General features: G+C 35.5%; 2 protein-coding genes across 4 annotated transcripts; one reads left to right on the forward strand and one right to left on the reverse strand.

Moving 5' to 3' along the window:
- The first annotated feature begins 2409 nt into the window (after positions 1 to 2409).
- Positions 2410 to 9167, forward strand: LOC122830257 (myelin and lymphocyte protein-like). Its single transcript, XM_044115476.1, has 4 exons — positions 2410 to 2569; positions 5829 to 5996; positions 7416 to 7541; positions 8301 to 9167. Exons 1-4 carry the CDS (start codon positions 2480 to 2482, stop codon positions 8373 to 8375), a joined length of 459 nt encoding a protein of 152 aa, XP_043971411.1. The 5' UTR covers positions 2410 to 2479; the 3' UTR covers positions 8376 to 9167.
- A 2747-nt stretch (positions 9168 to 11914) lies between these two features.
- LOC122830258 (galectin-related protein-like) lies at positions 11915 to 20215 on the reverse strand. Of its 3 annotated transcripts, none has more exons than XM_044115477.1 (6): positions 20115 to 20215; positions 16847 to 16891; positions 15523 to 15606; positions 14881 to 14969; positions 13360 to 13540; positions 11915 to 12420 (listed from the first exon to the last, which is right to left on the reverse strand). In XM_044115477.1, the coding sequence occupies exons 2-6, from the start codon at positions 16889 to 16891 to the stop codon at positions 12277 to 12279; spliced, it is 543 nt and encodes a 180-aa protein (XP_043971412.1). In that variant the 5' UTR covers positions 20115 to 20215; the 3' UTR covers positions 11915 to 12276. The 3 variants fall into 3 exon arrangements, with proteins under 3 accessions (XP_043971412.1, XP_043971413.1, XP_043971414.1); XM_044115478.1 differs by lacking the exon at positions 20115 to 20215 and adding an exon at positions 16971 to 17407; XM_044115479.1 differs by lacking the exon at positions 20115 to 20215 and having other exon boundaries at positions 14881 to 15094; positions 16847 to 17409.
- Positions 20216 to 20594: the final 379 nt, after the last annotated feature.

The following is a 20594-nucleotide window of genomic DNA, read 5'->3' on the forward strand; positions in this document are numbered from 1 at the left end:
TCACTGTGATTCCCTTGTATTTGTTTTGTTCAACAGTTCTCGTCCAGCGGCTTCTTTCGCTGGGTGTGCACCGTTTGTCACCCAGTGAGTAATTCATGCACATGGTTGGTTTTGTTTCAACTCCCAATTCATGCAACGTATCAGTTACGCTGCAAAAACACAAAATCCTACCGAGTATTTCTAGTGGAAACATCTTAGTGCACATGAAATAAGACACAACTAACTTAGAAGTAACTTTATAGCAAGCTTATTGTGAGTCAAGAATTCCTTAATATTGCTGAAAAAGTTCTAGTTCCATTGGCAGATTATTTCACTAGAAACATGGGAGAAACATCTTGTTATGAGTGAAATAATCTGCCAGTGGAACTAGAACTTTTTAGTCAATATTAAGGAATTATTTACTCTATATTATGCTGAAAAGACACTTGTCTTATTTCAAGTGTATTGAGATGTTTGCTCTAGAAACAAGATAAAAATACCTGGTAAGATTTCCTGCTTTTGCAGTGATGCAGGTCAATGGGAATGACTGATTTCATTTTATTGTAAATCGCCCAGAAAGGTTCTTTATAAGAGTGATGTCACTTCATTTCATTAAAATAGGAAAAGGACAAATTTACAGCATTTGCTCTGATTAAATTAAGAATCCACACTGTAAAACACTTGAGTTGTGTTTAGTATCTTCTACTCTTTAAGTCAAATAAATTGAAAGGTTTATGTTGTTAAATCAACTTCATGAACTTTAATTTCTGAGTTAAAACCAAAACAATTTTCTTGTTGACTTAAATTGCATTATCAATGCAGCAGGTGGACTTTCATTTTCAAGTTAAACCACCTTCAAATGTTTTACAGTGTAACATTCAGGTTGACGTTTCATCACAGATGGAGGAACAGAGTTTTGCTGCTTTTGCCACCATGTAGGTGAGGTATGTGGTGTTGTTTTTGTTTTGGTATGGAGTGCTTTCCTCCTCAGGAGTACGTTTCCCAGGCTGTATAGGATGACAGTGGCAAGAAACCGGATCCAGCAAGTCGATTATCCGAGGTGTTTGTTTGACAGTTCAGCTGCCCGGCAGTCCGGTCCTGCCAAATAAGATGCTCAGCGTCTCCATGGATCTGTTGTTTACAGACTGAGGTGTAATAGACTGCAGCACTTCAACAACAATGTATCTATGTCTGTTGTAAATAAAGTAAATGCAGCAGGCTGCACAGTGGTGCAGTTGGTAGAGCTGTTGCCTTGCAGCAAGAAGGTCCTGGGTTTGATTCCGGTGTGTTTCTGCATGGAGTTTGCATGTTCTCCCTATGCATGCGTGGGTTCTCTCCAGGTTCTCCAGCTTCCTCCCACAGTCCAAAAACATGACTGTCAGGTTAATTGGTTTCTCTAAATTCTCCCACCATGTACAGGGAGAACATGCAAACTCCATACAGAAAGACACCGGGCCGGGAATCAAACCCAGGACCTTCTTGCTGCAAGGCAACAGCTCTACCAACTGCGCCACTGTGCTGCCCACAAACTGCTAAAAAGATCAATAAATTATTAAAATTAAATAATAATATTATTGAACATCTTTTCAGTCCCTCCAGGATTTAGTGTTTGTGTTACTAATTTGGAAATATTTGCTCTTCTTAATGATCCAAAATGCAAATTTATTACTTGCTACAGATCATGGCCTATAATCTCAGTTCAATTAAAGCTGAAGCAGCTAGTTAGGAGAGGTAAGAAAGTTTTTGACAATTTTTGAGAAAAATCTTCTGTAAACTCCTAACTGTGATGTAAAAAATGCAGAGATTTTGTGTGAATTTTTAAGATAATTCTTAAGAAACTGGAGGGACTGATTGACATAATCTGACAGTAAACAGATGAAAACTGCATTGATTTGATTGATAACATAATATTTAAGCACATTTAGTGTTTAGTCAAGAATCTAAAAGGCCACATAAAATGTTGAGGTGGGCCGGATTTGAGTTTGATATAGGCTATGTGCCTTAAAACAATGGACAAAGTGTCAATTTCTTTACAAACTTTTAGCTATACTTTTACCAAAAAAGGTTTTCCAAAGTGTTCACTCACTGGGTGAGAACAGAAGTCCATCCATAATTTGTTAAGATTATTTTAATTTTTACGTCAATTTTAAATAAACTTGTCATTTATGGTAGAAATTAGAGGAGCAGTTTTTTGTTGTTCCTCTTGTGTTGTTGTTGTTGTTGTTTTGTTGTTGGCAGCAGCTCTGCCTCGGGTTGCCATGGTGATAAAGTAGCCTCTGGTCAAAGATTAATTAGTGAGTCTCCCCCAGCTCTCCCCGTCAGTCTGTATGACGACCTCAGATCCACCCTGCGCCGTGCGGGCCGCCGGGCGTGTCTGCGCTCGGCTGATGGGGATTCCGGTTTTTCCAGTCGGCTCCTTGTGGCTTAAAGACCGGCAGGTGTGAATCCTCCTCAGTGTCTCTTCAGCAGCAGCTTCAGCTTAAGCAGCAGATCCGCGGAAATGGCTTCCAACACTGCAATGATGGGCCACCTGCCCAGCGGCGTGGGGGTTTGCACCACCATTCCGGACATCCTCTACGTGCCTGAATTGGTAAGAAATGGCGTCTCCAGGTGTTACTCTTACAACAGAGTAAGAGTTTATTTTTATTAATTTATTTCACTTTTCCCAGAGGAATCTGGCGCATCCATGTGCGCAAAATTAGCTTTTACACAAACTGCCTCCTTCAAAACCTTATAGAAAGTTGCAGAACTTGACAAACTGAGCTGAACTCTCCTTTTGTTAGTTTTATCATTCCTAAGTTTAAAAATAAAATCACGTTTAATGTCATTCCTCTAAACAAGTCCGCTCAGTTTTTCCAGTGGTCATTTTTACTTCCTTGAAAGTCGTTGTTTACAAGCTGAACAAATCTAAAATTAGAAGTAAAAATCCTTTGTGAAGGTAGAAAAAATTATGGTTAATGTAAGTTATATAGGATGGGACAGTAAAGAGGTGCATTTGTTTCTGTGAAGCCGGAAACAGTTTTCCTCCATCACTTTTACGCATTTAACAACAATTTGTTTTTCTTCTTCTCACCCTTCCTGAATAACAGGAGGCATAAAACCGGCTTAGCCTTTAAAAATATTTCTCATATGTATACTACACAGTCAATCTTTGTGTAAATTTGTGCCATCCTGATTTCTATGTTTTTTATGGTTTTAAAGCAAAAAAGTAAGAAAACTGGGAGAGAAATATATTAACTTGAACCAAATTGAATCTCACAGAACGTAAAAAAGGAAGACCCAACAAAAACATAAAAATAAATTTTCAAAACATAATTTAAAAGTGGTAGAGTAAATAATCTTCCACTTTACAGTCTGTGAAACTTGTGAAAGTTTAATATGGATATTGCATTAAACTGATTATTAGGAGGTGCTACCATTAAAGGAAGAGGTGTAGCAATATTTTCAAAATTAACCTATTGGGTTGAGCTTTTTACCTAAAATATTTTTATATTGTTAATTTTGCAGTTCTACTCTTTCAAGAGTAACTGAGAGAATAATAAGCTGATATTAGTCAGGCTTTCTGCTGAGGTAGCCAACCTGTGGTGTGGACGTCTCACTTCTACACTCCTTCAAACCTTTTTTCCATTTCTGTGTCCATTAGATTTGAAATAATTTCTCATAAAATCTACTAGAAATAATAATTTCAAAAAAAAGTTTCTTATATGTTGAACACCCAGATAACAACACTGCCGGACAGGAAACAATAATAAAAAATAAAAAAAGCTGAAAAATTCTCCAGACATATTTCTCTTGTTTTGTTAGTGAGAGGGAATGTAAAACAGCTCAATTAAAGTCCAAAAACAAATGTCTGCAACAACTCTATTGACTCCCAGAAGACATTAACAACACTTGAAGCTCTAGGAAACAACTTAACATGCAGACCAAAACATTTCAGTTTGCAGCCTTCATCCTTCAAATGACGCTGATGAAGGCCACAAGTTTAGTCAGTTACACTCTGAATAGGACGATCAGTTGATTTGCAGTTGGAAAATTGTGTGTTTGGATCCAGCTTTCTTCTCACAGGAAACAAACATAAAGCCAAGTCGATTAATATAAAGTAACATTATATGTTTGGGGAGCGACGGAGGAACACTTTGAGAGATTTTTGTCCACCTGATCAGCATATCATCTGGAGGAGAGGGAGCTGTGTGAAGTCACTGCAGTACCTGTTCTGACTCCTCATTAAAAGGATCGTGTAAAGATTTGATCAGTTTTAATAGTGTGAACTTTTTAAATGTAACCACTCTGATTCTGAAGGTGGTTTAACTTGAAAATAAAGTCCACCTGCTGCCTTGAAAATGCAATTTAAATCAACAAGAAAATTGTTTTGGTTTTAACTCAGACACTAACGTTCATGAAGTTGATTTAACAACGAGAGACAAGTTTTCTAAACATTGTTTTTTAAGTTCATTCATCTTGAATTATGAGTTTTAACTTAATGCTGCAATTTAAACCAAATAATTATTTCACAATATGGAAGAAAGATACTAAAGATCCACATTTTTCTATTATTTTACTCACATTATCAAGTTAAAATAACAACTTATTTTACTTTAGAATAATTAAAATTCTGGTTTCAAATTGCATGAACAAAATTTCTGATCTGATGATGAATTTTATTAAACATCTCAATGAATTCAGCTCAAAAACATTTAGTGTGAACAGAACATTATCCTCAAACTTTAAAATAAACATTTTCCTTAATAAAACACAAGAGTCAGATCAATGTAACGCTCTTCCAGCTCAGGATACAGAAACAAGCCGCTAAGCATTCTGGGAAATAGTTCCCACTCCTGTCTTTTTCTTCTTTCAGTTTTTTAACCTAAAAACTCTGGTTTATTCAACTCTTGGAGGTTTGACAATGTTAATAAAAAGTAAATGCAATTTACTGCTGTAAGTTTCTCTTTCACAAACTCACATTTAGGTTAAAAATCTAAAACTTTAAATTTATTCGACTTAAAGAGTAAAAGATAGTCGACACAACTAAATGCGGCTCAAATGTTTTACAGTGAAAGTCAACGCTCATAGGAATGTTAGAAGAAAAATTAGTGAGCTATTCAAATCAAGGGTTAGAGGTCAAAAACAGTTAGAGGAGATTTAATTCCTCAGTCAACCCTGTTAGACGGAAGAAAGTCAACAAAAATCCATAAAAATGTCGACCCAGCTCTTCTAACTCCAGTAAGAAGGAAGTAAGGTTGTGGAATGCTGCTGACGTCTTTGAGTTTAACTGCAGTTTGAACTCAAAAGGACCTACAGAGAAAAAAAGCAAACATGCCGGTGGAACTTGACTGTAATGCCAGCAGGTGGAGGAGGGTCGGCGCCCATGAATAATGCAGCCCGTCAATCATTAGTGGTGTTGAATAAACGAAGGCAGAGGCACCCGGCTCCCTGCTGTGGAGCGAGCTGGAAATACAGGATGGACAAAATGATGGAAACTCAAGCTGTGCATCCTTAAACAGAGAACATGAAAGACTGAACTTTACTGAGCGCTCTTAAGTTAATTCCTGTAATTCCTGAGCGCTGTTGGTTATGTTCGGCATTTTCAGAGAGACTCGTTGTCCAAGATGGAGGACATCTTAGACAGGATCCTTCTTTCTGACACCACTACATCGTAATCACAAACTGTAAATACCTTTGAGAACATGACAGGGTTTCTTACAATGTTTTCCCTGTTAAAGGTAAACCTTTGTTAGTCAGACAACATTCCATCTTTCACAACAACAACCCACGAATGAGGAAATGAAGAAGTCTTTCTGCAGAAAGCGTTGTGTTCAGTGTTGTGTAATGTCTCTCTGGTGTTCCTGCAGATCTTCGGAGGTCTGGTGTGGATCCTGGTGGCGTGCACGTATGTGGATCCACACAACCCTCAGGGCTGGGTCATGTTTGTCTCAGTCTTCTGCTTCGTCATGACCTTCGTCTGGTTGGTGGTGTTCGCCTGCGGTTCCCACGGCAACTCCAGTGGCTGGGCAGCTGCAGTAAGTTATCACTGACAGAAGAAACAACACAGCAGACTCCTTTTTTCAGTGACCTGTACAAACTCACTTACTTTTTGAGAAGTCATCAGCTAGTCAGTCGTTCATTTCAATTAATATGCTGCAGGCAAAAGCTGAGATTTTGTAGATTTGTCTGTTACTAAAGTACATTAAAAAACAGTTTTATTTATAAAAGTATTCCAACATCTGATTAAGTTAAAAAAAAGCTTTAGCTGAAAAATTAACATAAAATCACACAAAATCTTAACAAGTATTTTGTGTCTAGATTTTAGTGCAACACAAAACTAACTTACAAGTAGCTTTTCAGCAAGATATATCAGCTTGGTTTAAGTCAACAGTTTTTTAATATTGATGAAGAAAATACTAGATTATTTCACTTTTAACTTAAGATAAATGTCTTGTTATAAGAAAAATAATCTGCCAGTGGAACTGTAACTATTTTTATCAATATTTAAGAATTGTTTCCTTACAATAAGCTCATATATCTTGCTGAAAAGTTGCTCATGAATTAGTTTTGTCTTGTTTCTACTGTACTAAGATATTTTCAGCAGAAGCTAGATAAAAATACTTGGTGAAATTTTGTGTTTTTGCAGCGTATAAACCCAGGACATTCACTTAACGGCCACATTCTGATGCACACCTGCTCAACTGCTTGTTAACACAAAAAATAAGTCACCTGATGGCATTGCAGCAATTCATTTAGACATCTATGGTGCGTTCAACGTGAACTCGGAAACTTCCCAGTAGGAAAAATCAATTAGATTTTCTCAGTGGGAAGTCGGACATTCACTCTGACTTTGTGTTTCATTAGTAAGCTATGATGATATGATGATGAACAGTATCTACTTGGGCGTTGCCATGTTGAAATCCTGACTTTTCAGACTATGTGAACTGGAACGTGTTAAATTGGGTGTGACATCAAACTTGTCTCCAAGTCCAGACTTGCTGGAGATCAAACAAAACCTCAGATTGGTGACAGAAGAGGATTTATAGTGACTCTGAACTTGGTGTTGCTGTTGCTGGTGTGAGATGTTAGAAAATGCTGATCTGGATTCTTGAACACAAAAATAAACTTCCAAAGTCACCAGATCTCAACGCAGTGGAGTGACTTTTGAAAATGTTAGGATGAGAAGTCATGGAGATCTGAACCAAAATAAAAGAAGGGAACGCTTCACCTTTTCTATCTGTGAAAAGATGAATTAAGGAAGTTTTGAAAGCAAAATGTAATAGCAAGTCATAGCTAATTAATGTGTATTTAGACAAGGTTTTGACAGTTGTCAATTTTTTTTCATTATGAACTTTCTCAAATGTAAACATATTATCATGTTTTATCTCTATTTGATTTTCTATAACACACATTTCTCTCATTCTGTGCTCTTCACTTCCATCTTCCTCCATCAGGACTTTGTCTATCACGGCATTGCCACCGTCTTTTACCTCAGCGCCTCAGTTCCTCTGGCTAAAGTGACCATGGACTTTAAATCCGATCCCCTCACTAAAAACTACAAGCTGGATATCTCTGCGGTTGTAAGTATGCTGTGTTTATGGAGGATATTGTGGTGCATCAGTGAAATTAAACTATTTCTGGAAAACTTGACTTGAAAAATAAGTTAATGGTGACCAAAGAAAATCTGTTATACAAGAAACGTGTTCTGGAGTAAAGCCTACTTGTTCACCTTTTATTAAATGTGTTCATGTTGTTGTTAGCTACCTAAATGAAGTGTACAATTCTTGTCAGAAAACGTAATTTTAAAAATGTTTTAAATTTTCTAAAAATAAAAAAAGTGTCTTTCAAAAAAAAAAAAAGATTTTTAATTTTATAGAATGACATTTTACTTTATTAATTTTTAAAATGAAAAATTGTGAAAATATTTTCATTTAAAATATTTTAAATGTAAAATATTTTTTTTAAATTTTACATAATTTAAAAAATAATTTAAAAACTTTCAGCGTTAGGATGAAAGTAAACAACTAGCTAAACATTAGCTTAAAGGATTAGCATGTATTTTTTGAAGTTCTGTTAAGCTGTTATTGGAAACAGTTTGTTTACATGTTGTAGAAAAATGACAGTGAGCTTGGTGGAAAGTAAATAAATCCTTACATTTGAAGGAAAACTAACGAGCTAAAAATCTTTACGTTTTGTCAATCCACCTACGTGAATGTTTATGCTGTTTGACGCGATGTAATTAGCTTAGCATCTATTAAAACAACATCACGATGATAAACCATTTTTTTCCACAGGTGATAGTAAATCCAAACTGTCTGAACTATTTTTCTTCTTTTCAGGTTTTCTCGTATATAGCAACTCTGCTCTACTTCATCCATACAATACTGTCGGCTATTCGATGGAAATCTTTCTAAACTCTTCCTGCTGACGCAACATCACGAGATGTGAAAGGACAGAACTGACTTTTTACTGCTGAACATAAAACTGTGGCCTGCTGACATGATGGGAATGCTGGAGGTCACCAATTTCTAGTTTTTCTGCAGAAGCCTTGAAGCAACATCTGGTTTATTGCAGCTTCTCAGCTTGGAGATGAACAACGTGAGCGCCCAGCTGACCCAGACGGCTGGTTCCACACAGTTACTTTATCAACATAAACCGACTCATTTAAACAGATGTGACTATTACCGTAACCCAATTTGTTCAAATATTTACTTCAAAAATTTTTCCAAAATATTTAAACTTTTGGTAGAAGTTCCCTAATGGTAAGGTTAAAGTTATACTATATGATTGAATTATGAGGGGGTTTTATACAGTCTAGAAATAGAGTGCATTAGCTCGCTTAATGTTAAATATAACATGTTATATTTATACATGTGCAAGTAAGTTAAATATAAGGTTTAATTTTTACTAGATACTGCTTTTTACTGCCTAACATGTCAATTAAAAATTTATATATTTACATTTTCACTCATTTTCTCTAACTAAAACATAATAATTTGGGAATTCCTCATGGTAATACAGTGCTGTAGATTTTTCTAGAATTTTTTATATGTATACTGTTACAGCAGTTTTCAATATAACCTTTAAAATTATCTAAAATTTGGTGCATATTATAGTATAGTATGGTGATTTGGGGGGGGTTTTTGTAGATTTTTTTGTAACTTAAAATTGTGGAGCTCATTTAAAATAAAACTTTTTTATCTTGAGACTTGTTTTTTTCTCCTGTTTCATACTTTAATGTTTATTTTATTTATAGCTTTTTTATATACATTACTTTCACAGAGCTCACGTGAATGTATCACTACGCTGAAACGTTTTCTGCTTCCTTCATTTCAGTGAGGGAAACACAAAACAACTGCAGAAGAGACACAAAATGAGACAAGATGTGTTGACATTTGAATATTTCATTAGTTAAGATATCAGGTGAAACCTTGAGAGTGTGAAGAGGTCACACCCTGCTTAACACACTACAAAAGGCAAAGGGAACAGTTAGCAGGTTCTTAATGAACTGCTGTAACACTCACAGGGACAAGTCAAATTGTTGTTGCTCAAATTGCTCTGATTTTCTCTATTTAGTAAATTATCAAAACAAGCCCAATCCTGTCAACGTTGGTCTCCACCTGCTCAGAGCTCACCGGGTAAAACAATGGAGGTGGTTTGACCTGCTGGGTACAAGACTTAATGAATACCCATCCCAAAACTACTACAAATACATGACTGGTGATGTATAACAGGTTTTTACATGCAGATGTACCCACCTAAAATGGCACTACACTGTAAAACATTTCAGCCACATTTAGTTGTGTCTTCTATCTTCTGCTCTTTAAGTCGAATAAATTTACCCAGTTTTAGATTTTGAACCTAAATGTGAGTGTGTGAAAGATAAACTTACAGCAGTAAATTGTTTTAACTTTCTATTAATTTTGTCAAACCACCAAGAGTTGAATAAACTGGAGTTTTTAGGTTAACACTTAAAAAACTGAAAGAAGAAAAAACAGGACTGGGAAATATTTCCCAGAAAGCTTAGCGGCATGTTTCTGTATCCTGAGATGGAAGTGGTTTACACTTCTCTGACTCTTGTATTTTATTAAAGCAAGTGAACAGCTCAACAGACCTGACATCAGATCACCAATCCGCTCCCCTGAAGCTTAACCAACTTTTCCCACTGAACAGTGAATGCACCTTAGTGTCCTCTGAAATGAAGATGACCCTCTAAATTGTGCCTGTGTAAACAAACCCACACTCTTGTGGAGCAAGTAATACAAGTATGATCCCACACACACACATACACACACCCACCCACACACCCACCCACACACACACACACACACACACACACACAGCGTGATGATGCAGGCAGGGCTGATCGGTGAAGTGTGACTGTGATGTATTATGGATGAGAGGAAGACAGGAGGTGATAATAGAGGAACATCTCCATGAAACTGAAGAAGACGAGGCTGCAGGGCGTCTTCTTCACCCCAATCAAAGACATTTTACATGAGAATACTTCACAGACTGTGAACTTTTGGTATTGCATGTTTTCTTAATGCTTGTGTCATTATTATTTTTTTATTGTTGTTGAAAAAGGCAAAACTACACACATTCTAGAATGAAATTATTCAGTAACCAGGGGCGCTCCATATGCTTTTTTATTTTAGGTACAGAACATAAAACAGAGCAATATTTTATTGCTTAATATATTAACGGAGTCACAAAGCTCAAAAACACAAAAACTTATTATGTATTTTATTTAGTTTCTATTCCAAATATCTTTGTACGTTTTAATGTCAAATTTGTCAAATTTATTGGCAAAGCACTTTTAAAAACAAGTTTAAAAGTGCAGCATAATGAGTGGTTTACAAAAACGATAACACAACAGAATAAGTTGATAAAAACAGGAAGAGACTAAATCTGTTATAGATTTTATTTATAATGACTATGTCTTGAGATTTCAAAGGGATAAAGTTGTAATGCCATCTCCTGAATATTAGTTCAAATATCAATTTAAAAGTGTGAAAGCTGTCGACTGCCACCTGCTGGCCAAACCGGTGTACTGTGTATTTCCAGTTTATTAGAAAATTATTTAATGTAAATATTTTTGTTCCGCTACGACGCCGTATTTGGGTAATTGCAGATAGAAAAAAGGAGTAGATCTCCACCAAAGAACTCTGAAAGTCTGAGACAAATCTTGAAATTAATCAAGAGGTTTTGGCAAACATTTTCCTTTTTTTAAAATCTACAATAGGCTAACATGCCGTCGTAATTACACACCAGTTTCTCTGTTGCAATTACACATTTTCTGTTGTGCTTTACATTACAAAGACATGCAGTCTGCAAAACCCTGAAAATGTTACATCATGATGAAAATAGAAAAGATTCTGCTGTGCACTGCAGCACAGTGAAAAGCAGAAAAATAAAAAAAATATTTAGATTTTGAGCATATTTGAAGGATACATATTATTATTCAATTCAACATTTAATTTTCTGTTTTGTTTAGTTTGTCCCATGTCCAAAAATGAGACCTGGCAGCTCAGAACCCCATCAATAGTCACTGAAGACTGATGAATCCGGACATCGTGAATGTTGTAACTGAACACGTTGTTTCAGTGTACATGTATTACAACTTTTGTTTAAAAAAATAAACTCAATATATTATAATAACGACATTTTATCCACCCAGAAACAGACATTTAACAATTTACTTATTTTACAAAGCATAAAAATACATGGCACACATTGAAATCTGTGCAAAGAATGACAATTTTCACCTGAATCTCCTATAATGCAACATCAAAACTAGCTTTATTGTGCAATTGCATAAAATAAAACAAAGAGGTGACATTTTAAAAGTAAAGAAACCCAATTTGGTAATGGATAACTGGACTGAGGTAGTAAACCCAACAGTATCTGGGTTGGGTTTACTACCCAGATACTGGGTAGTAAATATTAGCTATATTAGCAGACAGGTTTCAATGTATTAGAGAAAGTTTCATTTGTAAAGTCAGAAAGTATGTAGTGTTATGATTGGAAGAATAAAAAAATAAAAGAATAATGTCTGTAGCCAAAGTAGAATGTAAAATAACAAAAAGCAATGAAACTGTAATTTTGAGAGAAAACATGAGCTAATTATTAGTTTTTTCTAATAAAAATAGGTTTGAAGTCAGTAGTGATGATGAGGTTCACAACTAAAAACAGAAAACTTTATCAACAAAGTACGCCAAAAGTAGAACAATTTTAAACACATGTAAAAGCATTTTGGGATAAATATAAACATCTGTGATCTTCTGAAGTATAATAGTCTGAAAGTCTTTTGTTTTAGGCAAGTTTTGTGATTTTTAAGCTGCCTTTGATCCATAAAGTGTCGATGTGGCTGAGCGGCAGAACTCTGTGCTGAAAGCTAAACAGCTGCTGTCCGTCCACAAACACTTGAAATCTTCCGTGTTCGCAGCGCATCTCAATCTGGAGACAGAACAAGTTCAGTTCAGGTCCCTACAAAACCTGAACACAGCATCAACATTCGTCTCAAAACAGCCTGACATGTTTGTTCTTGTTGGTTTTATTTTTTTGAGTCTGTATACTCCAGTTATCAAATGATCCGCCACTAAATCAGTTGACAATTATTTCAATAATTGATTCATCTGATTAATCATTTAAACACGAGAAAACTGTCATCAAACCCCAATGTTTTTAAATATCCAATTTACAGAAATAATTCAGACAAAAATAAACAATTAGCAGCTTATCAGCTTCACTTCAGACATTTTATGTCAGCATTAAATAACTCGTTTCTCTAAATTCACTATTTATACCAGGACTCTGTGCTTCATGTTGTCTTTTTATCGTTACAATATTTTAACTGCATGTTAAAGAGTTTTTCTTCATTTAACTTTTACAAAGTATGTTTTTACATATTTGTTGAAGCTGTCACCATGCTGTGGCAGTTTAACATGAAACAGATAATCTGTGGAAAAATTTATTTCAGAGCAACTATGTACCAACCAATCAGGGCCAGGAAGAGTGACTTGGTGCTGTCAATCACCTCATGTGCATGCTGCTCAATGTGCTAATGGCAGAGAAACAATTTACCGTTCCAGAAAAAAGATTAATCTGTCATCATCGTTGGCCAAGCTAACTAGCTTGAGCATTCATCACATGCACCATTGTGGTGAACCAGAGAGAAAGGAGGAGGATGTGAGCAGCACATTCACAAACATGATTAACAGCACTAAGACCCTCCTTCTCCTAGCTCTGATTGGTTGTTTCCAGTAACATAGGCAAAAGCAAAAGAGAGCGTTCTTTTCAGATTATTTGTCTCATATTACAACATAGTGACAGATTTTGTGAAAGTTACAAAGTGCTGCAAAAGACATCTTTGGGTTTCTGCAGAGATTCTGGTACCTTAAAGGGCTGATCCTTGATAAAAGGGAAACAGGGAACCGCTCTCTCCACTTCGCCCCAGGATCCCGACATGCAGGCTCTCCGCAGGACCTGTCGGTCTTTAAATCGAACACAGAGCTCCAGCGCCACATTAGGTGGCGGTTCCCTGGACCCACGGCCGCATGTCAGAGCAACATAGAACCTGGAGAAAAGAAGGAGTATGACGGCCGTTAAGCAGATAGAACATTTAATTCCAGTGGCAATAATACAGTAGATTTACGCCTGCAGAGGAGGTGCAGTGCTTTAAGCTGAAGCTTTGCTTTTAATTCAAGCCTGCACTGTAAAACATTTGAGCCGCATTTAGTTGTGTCTTCTATCTTCTGCTATTTAAGTCAAATAAATTGATCCAGTTTTAGATTTTGAACCTAAATGTGAATTAGTGAAAGATAAACTTACAGCAGTGAGTTGCTTTAACTTTTTATTAATTTTGTCAAAACCTCCAAGAGTTGAATAAACTAGAGTTTTTAGGTTAGCACTTAAAAAACTGAAAGAAGAAAAAGACAGGAGTGGGAACTATTTCCCAGAATGCTTAGCGGCTTGTTTCTGTATCCTGAGGTGGAAGAGCGTTACATTGATCTGACTCTTGTGTTTTATTAAGGAAAATGTTTATTTTAAAGTTTGAGGATAATGTTCTGTTCACACTAAATGTTTTTGAGCTGAATTCATTGAGATGTTTAATAAAATTCATCATCAGATCAGAAATTTTGTTCATGCAATTTGAAACAAGAATTTAAATTATTCTAAAGTAAAATAAGTTGTTATTTTAAATTGATATTGTGAGTAAAATAATAGAGAAATGTGTCTCTTTAACCAGGTGAAGACAGTTTTCTTCTTACATATTGTGAAATAATTATTTGATTTAAATTGCAGAATTAAGTTAAAACTCACAATTCAAGATTAATGAATTTAAAAAACAATGTTTAGACAATTTGTCTCTTGTTAAATCAACTTCATAAACTTTAATTTCTGAGATAAAACCAAGACAATTTTCTTGTCGACTTAAATTACATTTCCAAGGCAGCAGGTGGACTTTTATTTTCAAGTTACAGGTGGGCAATCCTGGTCCTGGAGGGCTGGTGTCCTGCAACTCTTAGACGTCTCCCTGGTCCAACACACCTGAATCCAACAGCTGAATCACCTCCTAAATGCAGTCAGGTTCTCCAGAGTCCTGCTAATGACCTCATTATTTGACTCAGGTGTGTTGAAGTAGAGATATATCTATAAGTTGCAGGTGACCGGCCCTCGAGGCCTGGAGTTGCCCACTCCTGAGTTAAACCAACTTCAAATGTTTTACAGTGTGATAAGAAAATTTGGTGTGTTTTAAAATTTCCTTTCATAGTAAAAAGTACATAAAACTCCTGATTTATGCAGAGGCTCTTTACACCTCTACTACCAATTAAATAAAAAGCACTACACATTAAAAATATTTCACTTAAATAACTATTTAATAACAAGATAAAGTTTAAATAACCAGACTTTTACCGATCAGGACTCGGATCCACAACCCCAACCACGATCACCTTCTTCCCTGGCTGCAGACCGCCGGTGATGTGACCTCTGAAAGGAACTTCCTGGAAGCACAAAGTGTTCCCATGGCAACAAAGAGACGACTTACTGTGCTTTAAAATTAAGTTGTGCATCTCTTTGGACTGGGCGTGGCACTTCAAGATGTTAAATCAGCAGTAATTTGTTAATCCTGAAGGGAAATTAAATGAATGAACGATATAATCGTTTTAATAATTTTTAAAATATGAACAGTTTCAGAATCTCACATTAAAAAACTACGAGGTCTAGAAAGTCTTTGGTAAATAAAATGTTAGATGGTTCAAGACATGCTATGGGTATTTATTGTATCATTTATAATTTATAATAGTCACTAATGATGTTTAAAACTCCTCAAATCCCTTCCTATTGTTGGAGTTGCTGTTTCTCCACTAGAAATGAGACTGTGAAGAAGTTGCTTGGTAAGATTTTGTGTTTTTGTAGTATAATCTGATGTATAATGAAAGGGACAAAATATAAAATATTCTTTCAGAACATTACTCTTTATGAAAAAGTTATTTTTCAAGAGATCGTTTGTCTCCTGGGTTTGCATGTGTTGCTTTCATTATTATTATTTTTTACCAGTTTTTTTTTAGCTTCTCCATCCGGACATCGAGAGGCCAGTTTGTTCTGATCCGTCTCGTCTCTCTGTGGTAAACTCCATTTCTGAAAGAAAGAAAGGAAATAAATGCATCATAACTTTTCTTCTAAAGAGCTCCTGTATAGTTCATTTTTTTAAACTGTTGTATTTAATTACAAATATGTTTCTGTGTATGGAGAAAACATTTTAATCCGTTGTTGTGTGTCGGGTACTAAGTTCACAAAGTGACGTAACAAGCCCGGTCCTGTGACTGCCATATGCTGAACTACAGCTCCAGAGAAGCAGGAAGTTTGATTACATTAGCTTAGAATTCAAAATAAAAGCTTTTAGTGTCAACTTTGTTAGAGATTTATTTTAAAGCGAAAAGGATGGATACTTTTATTTACAATCTAATCTACATTTTCAGCTTTGATAACAATAGGAAATATGTTTTAAAAAAATTATTTTCTAATGTATTTAAAGATCTTCAATCTTCAGTGAAGATTTTGTCTGTATAAATATATTTATTGAGTTTATGAAAATATGAAACGGAAAAATTTACATCCAAATAAAGAAAGAGGGTATAAAATTCAGCTAAATTTTTTTAAAAAATGAATAAAAAGAGGGGAAAATAGTATAAATATACAGATAAATAAATAATATTAGATCGTTATTTTTAATGTTAGGGCTGCACAGTGGCGCAGTTGGTAGAGCTGTTGCCTTGCAGCAAGAAAATCCTGGTTTCGATTCCCGGCCCGGGGTCTTTCTGCATGGAGTTTGCATGTTCTCCCTATGCATGGTGGGTTCTCTCCAGGTTCTCTGGCTTCCTCCCACAGTCCAAAAACGTGACTGTCAGGTTAATTGGTCTCTAAATTCTCCCTAGGTGTGAGTGTGTATGTGAATGGTTGTGTGTCCTGTGTGTCTCTGTTTTGTCCTGACAGACTGGCGACCTGTCCAGGGTGAACCCCGCCTCTCGCCCTCCTGACCCCACTAGGGACAAGGGTGTTAGAAAATGGAAGGATGGATGGATTTTTAATGTTAGTGGTTCAAAAGGGGCTTTTCTAACCTGCAAAGTTAAAACAAAGCTTTTATTTTGATAGTTTTCAAAAGGATGTTTTGCATATTCTTGATGATTTGATGCTACTTGGGACAAAAGCAAGTTCACATCGCTTTAGAAAACTCAAACAAGTAAAAAGTTCAGATATTAGCTGTCACCAGACAACTCCAGCTACATTCACGAAATTGAAGAAAGTTTTTTAGAGACTTTTTAAATGTTCTGGTTAATTGTTAACTCCTACTTGCTTGTTGTCAGGTGTGCAAACTTACCTTCCTGCCCTGCGCTGTCACCCTGTGCGATTCAGCCATTTTCATCTGCAGGAAGCAAATGAAAATAAGGTGCAGCTCCACTTTGACTGGCTGTGACGTCTCTTAGGACTGAATCAACACTGACGGAAAGCTTCAACCTGCCTGATTACCCTCCAGCACACAACTGCCCCCACATGCCTTTCTCTGCCAGGTCAATAAGAAATGTGCTCATTGTTCGGCGCTAACTCCTCCTCAGGCTCCCGCAAATGAAGTTTCAAAGCTTCATTTGTTTCTCGGATTCATGAAAAAAGAAGCTGTGGATAATCCACAGGCAGCGCATGAAAGCCAAACTCAAACTTTTGATTAAAAGTATAAACCTGGACATGAATCTTATGCTCCTTTTGAGCTTTTAAAGATGCAGTTTGAGTGTTTTTTCTGTTTTTCTGTTAGAAAGTTTCTGCTGGGAGGAAGGACCTGCGATAACGCTTCTTTGTGCACCAAGGATGCAGCAGTCTGACACTAATTCTTGGAATAAGAAACATTGTAGCATCTACAAGAGCCTTCATTTGTTTATGAACTTTTATAAAGTTGGGTTGTTTTTTTTGTTTTTGTGGGCTCTAGTGGACCCCAACCTTTTTAGTACAGCGGACCGGTCATCAACCCTTCTGCGGACCGGAGGGGTTGTAAGGATCGACACTGATGCCGTTGTATTTTATGACCGGCGGGGGTTGGGAGGGGGGATCAAGACCGATGCAATTGTTTGTTACTCATTCTGCTGCATGTTGGCGCGAAAGACGTAACCGACAGCATCCGGTTTAAGATTTTCAAAAGAAAAGCTCCTCCAGACTCAATACATAGAACGGACATATTTAATTATTTCTTGCGCGGCCCGGCACCCGGTGGGGGACCACTGCCTTATATGACAGTAGGCTGACAGGAAAGGGAGGAAGACATGCGGCAAATGTCGCCGGATCCGGGAATCGAACCCGCGACAGCCGCGTCGAGGACTCAAGGCCTCCAAATGTGGGTCGCGCTATCCGCTACGCCGAACTTTTATAAAGTCAAAACTAGATATTTACATACACAGAATAAAAAGACAAGAACACGTTTCTTTCTCAATGAAGTTAAATCCGACCAAATTTTTCTTGTTTTAGCTTAGTTAGAATTATCTAAATTATTGGTGAGAAATTTGTAGGAATAGATTTGAATCAAATCATGTATTTTGACAGACAGTTGTCCCTTATTCTGACCAAATGTACATTTTTGAATGTCAGAAAAGTATAGCAAAAAATATCTAGAAAATAAATTTTATTAGCTAATACATTAAGCTAATAGAAATAATTTTGGTAATTCTAATTAAGCTAATACAAGAAAAAATTGGTCATTTTCAACTTCAAACTGTGATAAATATGAATATCTGGTTTCATGTAGATCAAAACAAATAAAAAATAAGAACATGCGAGCTTCACTTTTGCAGAAAAAAAAGGTTTTAAAGCTGAACACTTGTTTATACACTGGTCCTGCTGGAATGTACTTACAGATGAAAACATTTCAGCTGTTGCTTAAGAAATTGCAAAAACACTAAATTATTATTATTATTATTATTATTATTATTATTATTATTATTATTATTATTATTATTATTATTATTATTATTATTATTATTATTATTATTATTAAATCTTTATTCATTTCATTCAATACAAAGAAAAAAAATAAAATAATAATTTAAAAATGAAATGAAAGGTAGCAGAAAGAAGAAAATAATCTTATAATATCTGCCCCTTTTTCTCAACTATGGATCAAAACAACAAAAAACAAACAAACAAAAAAAAAAATTTTTTTTTGATTTGTCTTATGTGACAAAAAAAAGAAAACAAAGGAAGAACAAAGAAACAAGGTCAATCATCAATCTCAACTGAACAATACTATACTTTGACTTTATACTATTTCATACTTCTTCAAAAAAACAATCTTTAACATTCTTTTAAACATGTGTAATGATTTAACATTTTTAACATCGTTTTGCAGGTCGTTCCACAGTTTGACTCCTTGTATCGAAGTACATCGTTCTTTCAAACAAGTTCTGAATTTAGGTTTCTTAAAAATCTGTGTCCCCTTAAGGTTATAACCACTCTCTCTCTTTTCAAAATTTTTTTGGATGTTTAAGGGTAATGTTTTTAGGTGTGCCTTATACATAACCAACAAAATATTATAATCAACTAAATCATTGAATTTCAAAAACCTCAAATTACAAAATAATGTATTTGTTGGATATTTACCATGTTTTCGAGCAATAACTCTTATTGCCCTTTTTTGCAAAACAAAAACAGATTTTGTACTAGTATAACATGCCTTTCCCCATACCTCAACACAATAAACCAAGTGTGGAACAATTAGTGCATTATACAACATAAATAGTGCATGATCATTCAGAAAATCCCGTACTTTATAAAGCACTGCAATTGATTTTGCTAATTTTATTCTTAAATAATTCAAATGGGATTTCCATGATAATTTCTCGTCAATTATCACACCCAAAAATTTCACCTCACTAACTCTACAAATCTCTACACCATCAACTTTAAATGGTGATGGTGTCTAAATAAACATGTAAATTAACTATGAAAGGCTTTAATACTGAAAAAGTAAAAAATATTGCTATCAGAAAGTTGGTCATATAAAATAAACTCATTCAAATGATGGATGATATTTTTTAACTTTTTCTAAATTTGGAGAGCATTAAATATATTATTACATTAAATATAACCATAGATTTACTTGCAGTTGAAAAATTTCTTGAGGATCTCATCATGATCGCTGGAGCATCTTGTGACAACTCAAATTGTCTTTCTTTATCCTGCTGTACGGTGAGAAATAAAACTTTTCAAAATGAATGTTTCCGTCAGGAATTTCACACAGGAACAGAATTTCTGTTCCTAAAGCAGCAAACTCATCTAAAGACTATAATTAATCTTCAGTCAGGTTTTGAGATTTATCGAAAAATCCAAGCAGTAAATCATTTTCTCACAACTTGACACTGAACTAAACTCGCCTTAAAACTTTATTAAATGTTCAGAGGGGGTTGTGTGGGAAAAAAACAAACTTGGCTGTGAATAGCAGACAACTTGGATCTGAGCACTAAACTCAGCAATCTGCGGACATTTCAAAGGAAAGTAAATAATATGATATTTAGTAATCATGTCAGCAGGAATATTAAGAAATCTTATAGAACTTCCTTTCCATATGTTTAAAAAACAAGCGGGATTTACGTCCCAGAAGTACTCACCAACTGTGCAGCTGGACGGGAAACAGAATAAAGGAAATTCTTCTGATAGTAAGGCTTCACTCTTACTTGGTGTGATTTAGTGAAAGTCAGAAGCACTCTCTGAATTTTATTTTTATTTTCCACAAAGAGAAAGAATGGGAGGAAGCCAGAGGTCAGTTGGCTAAAGGAAAGGGCCGAGCCTCTGGGAGAGGAAACCCGGTCAGTGGAGGCAAAGTGCTGCTCAGATCAACGGTCACACAACTAAAGGTGATTCTAGAACCACGTTGCTCATTTTGGCTACATGGTGGAGTTGCTCTATTTTGTCAGTTGTTTTTGTCAACTTATGCTTTGCATGTTTGAACAATTGTTCTTCCTGGTTTTGGGCAAATTAAAGGATATTTGCTCTTACTTTTTTTTCTTTAACAAAGTCAGAAAAGTAATTAAGCAAAAACTGTGCTATGCCGCATTTGGCGTTTAAGAAAATATGAACCATTTTTTTCT

Source organism: Gambusia affinis, linkage group LG04 (assembly GCF_019740435.1).
Source record: "Gambusia affinis linkage group LG04, SWU_Gaff_1.0, whole genome shotgun sequence".
In the NCBI taxonomy this organism is placed as follows: Eukaryota; Metazoa; Chordata; class Actinopteri; order Cyprinodontiformes; family Poeciliidae; genus Gambusia; species Gambusia affinis.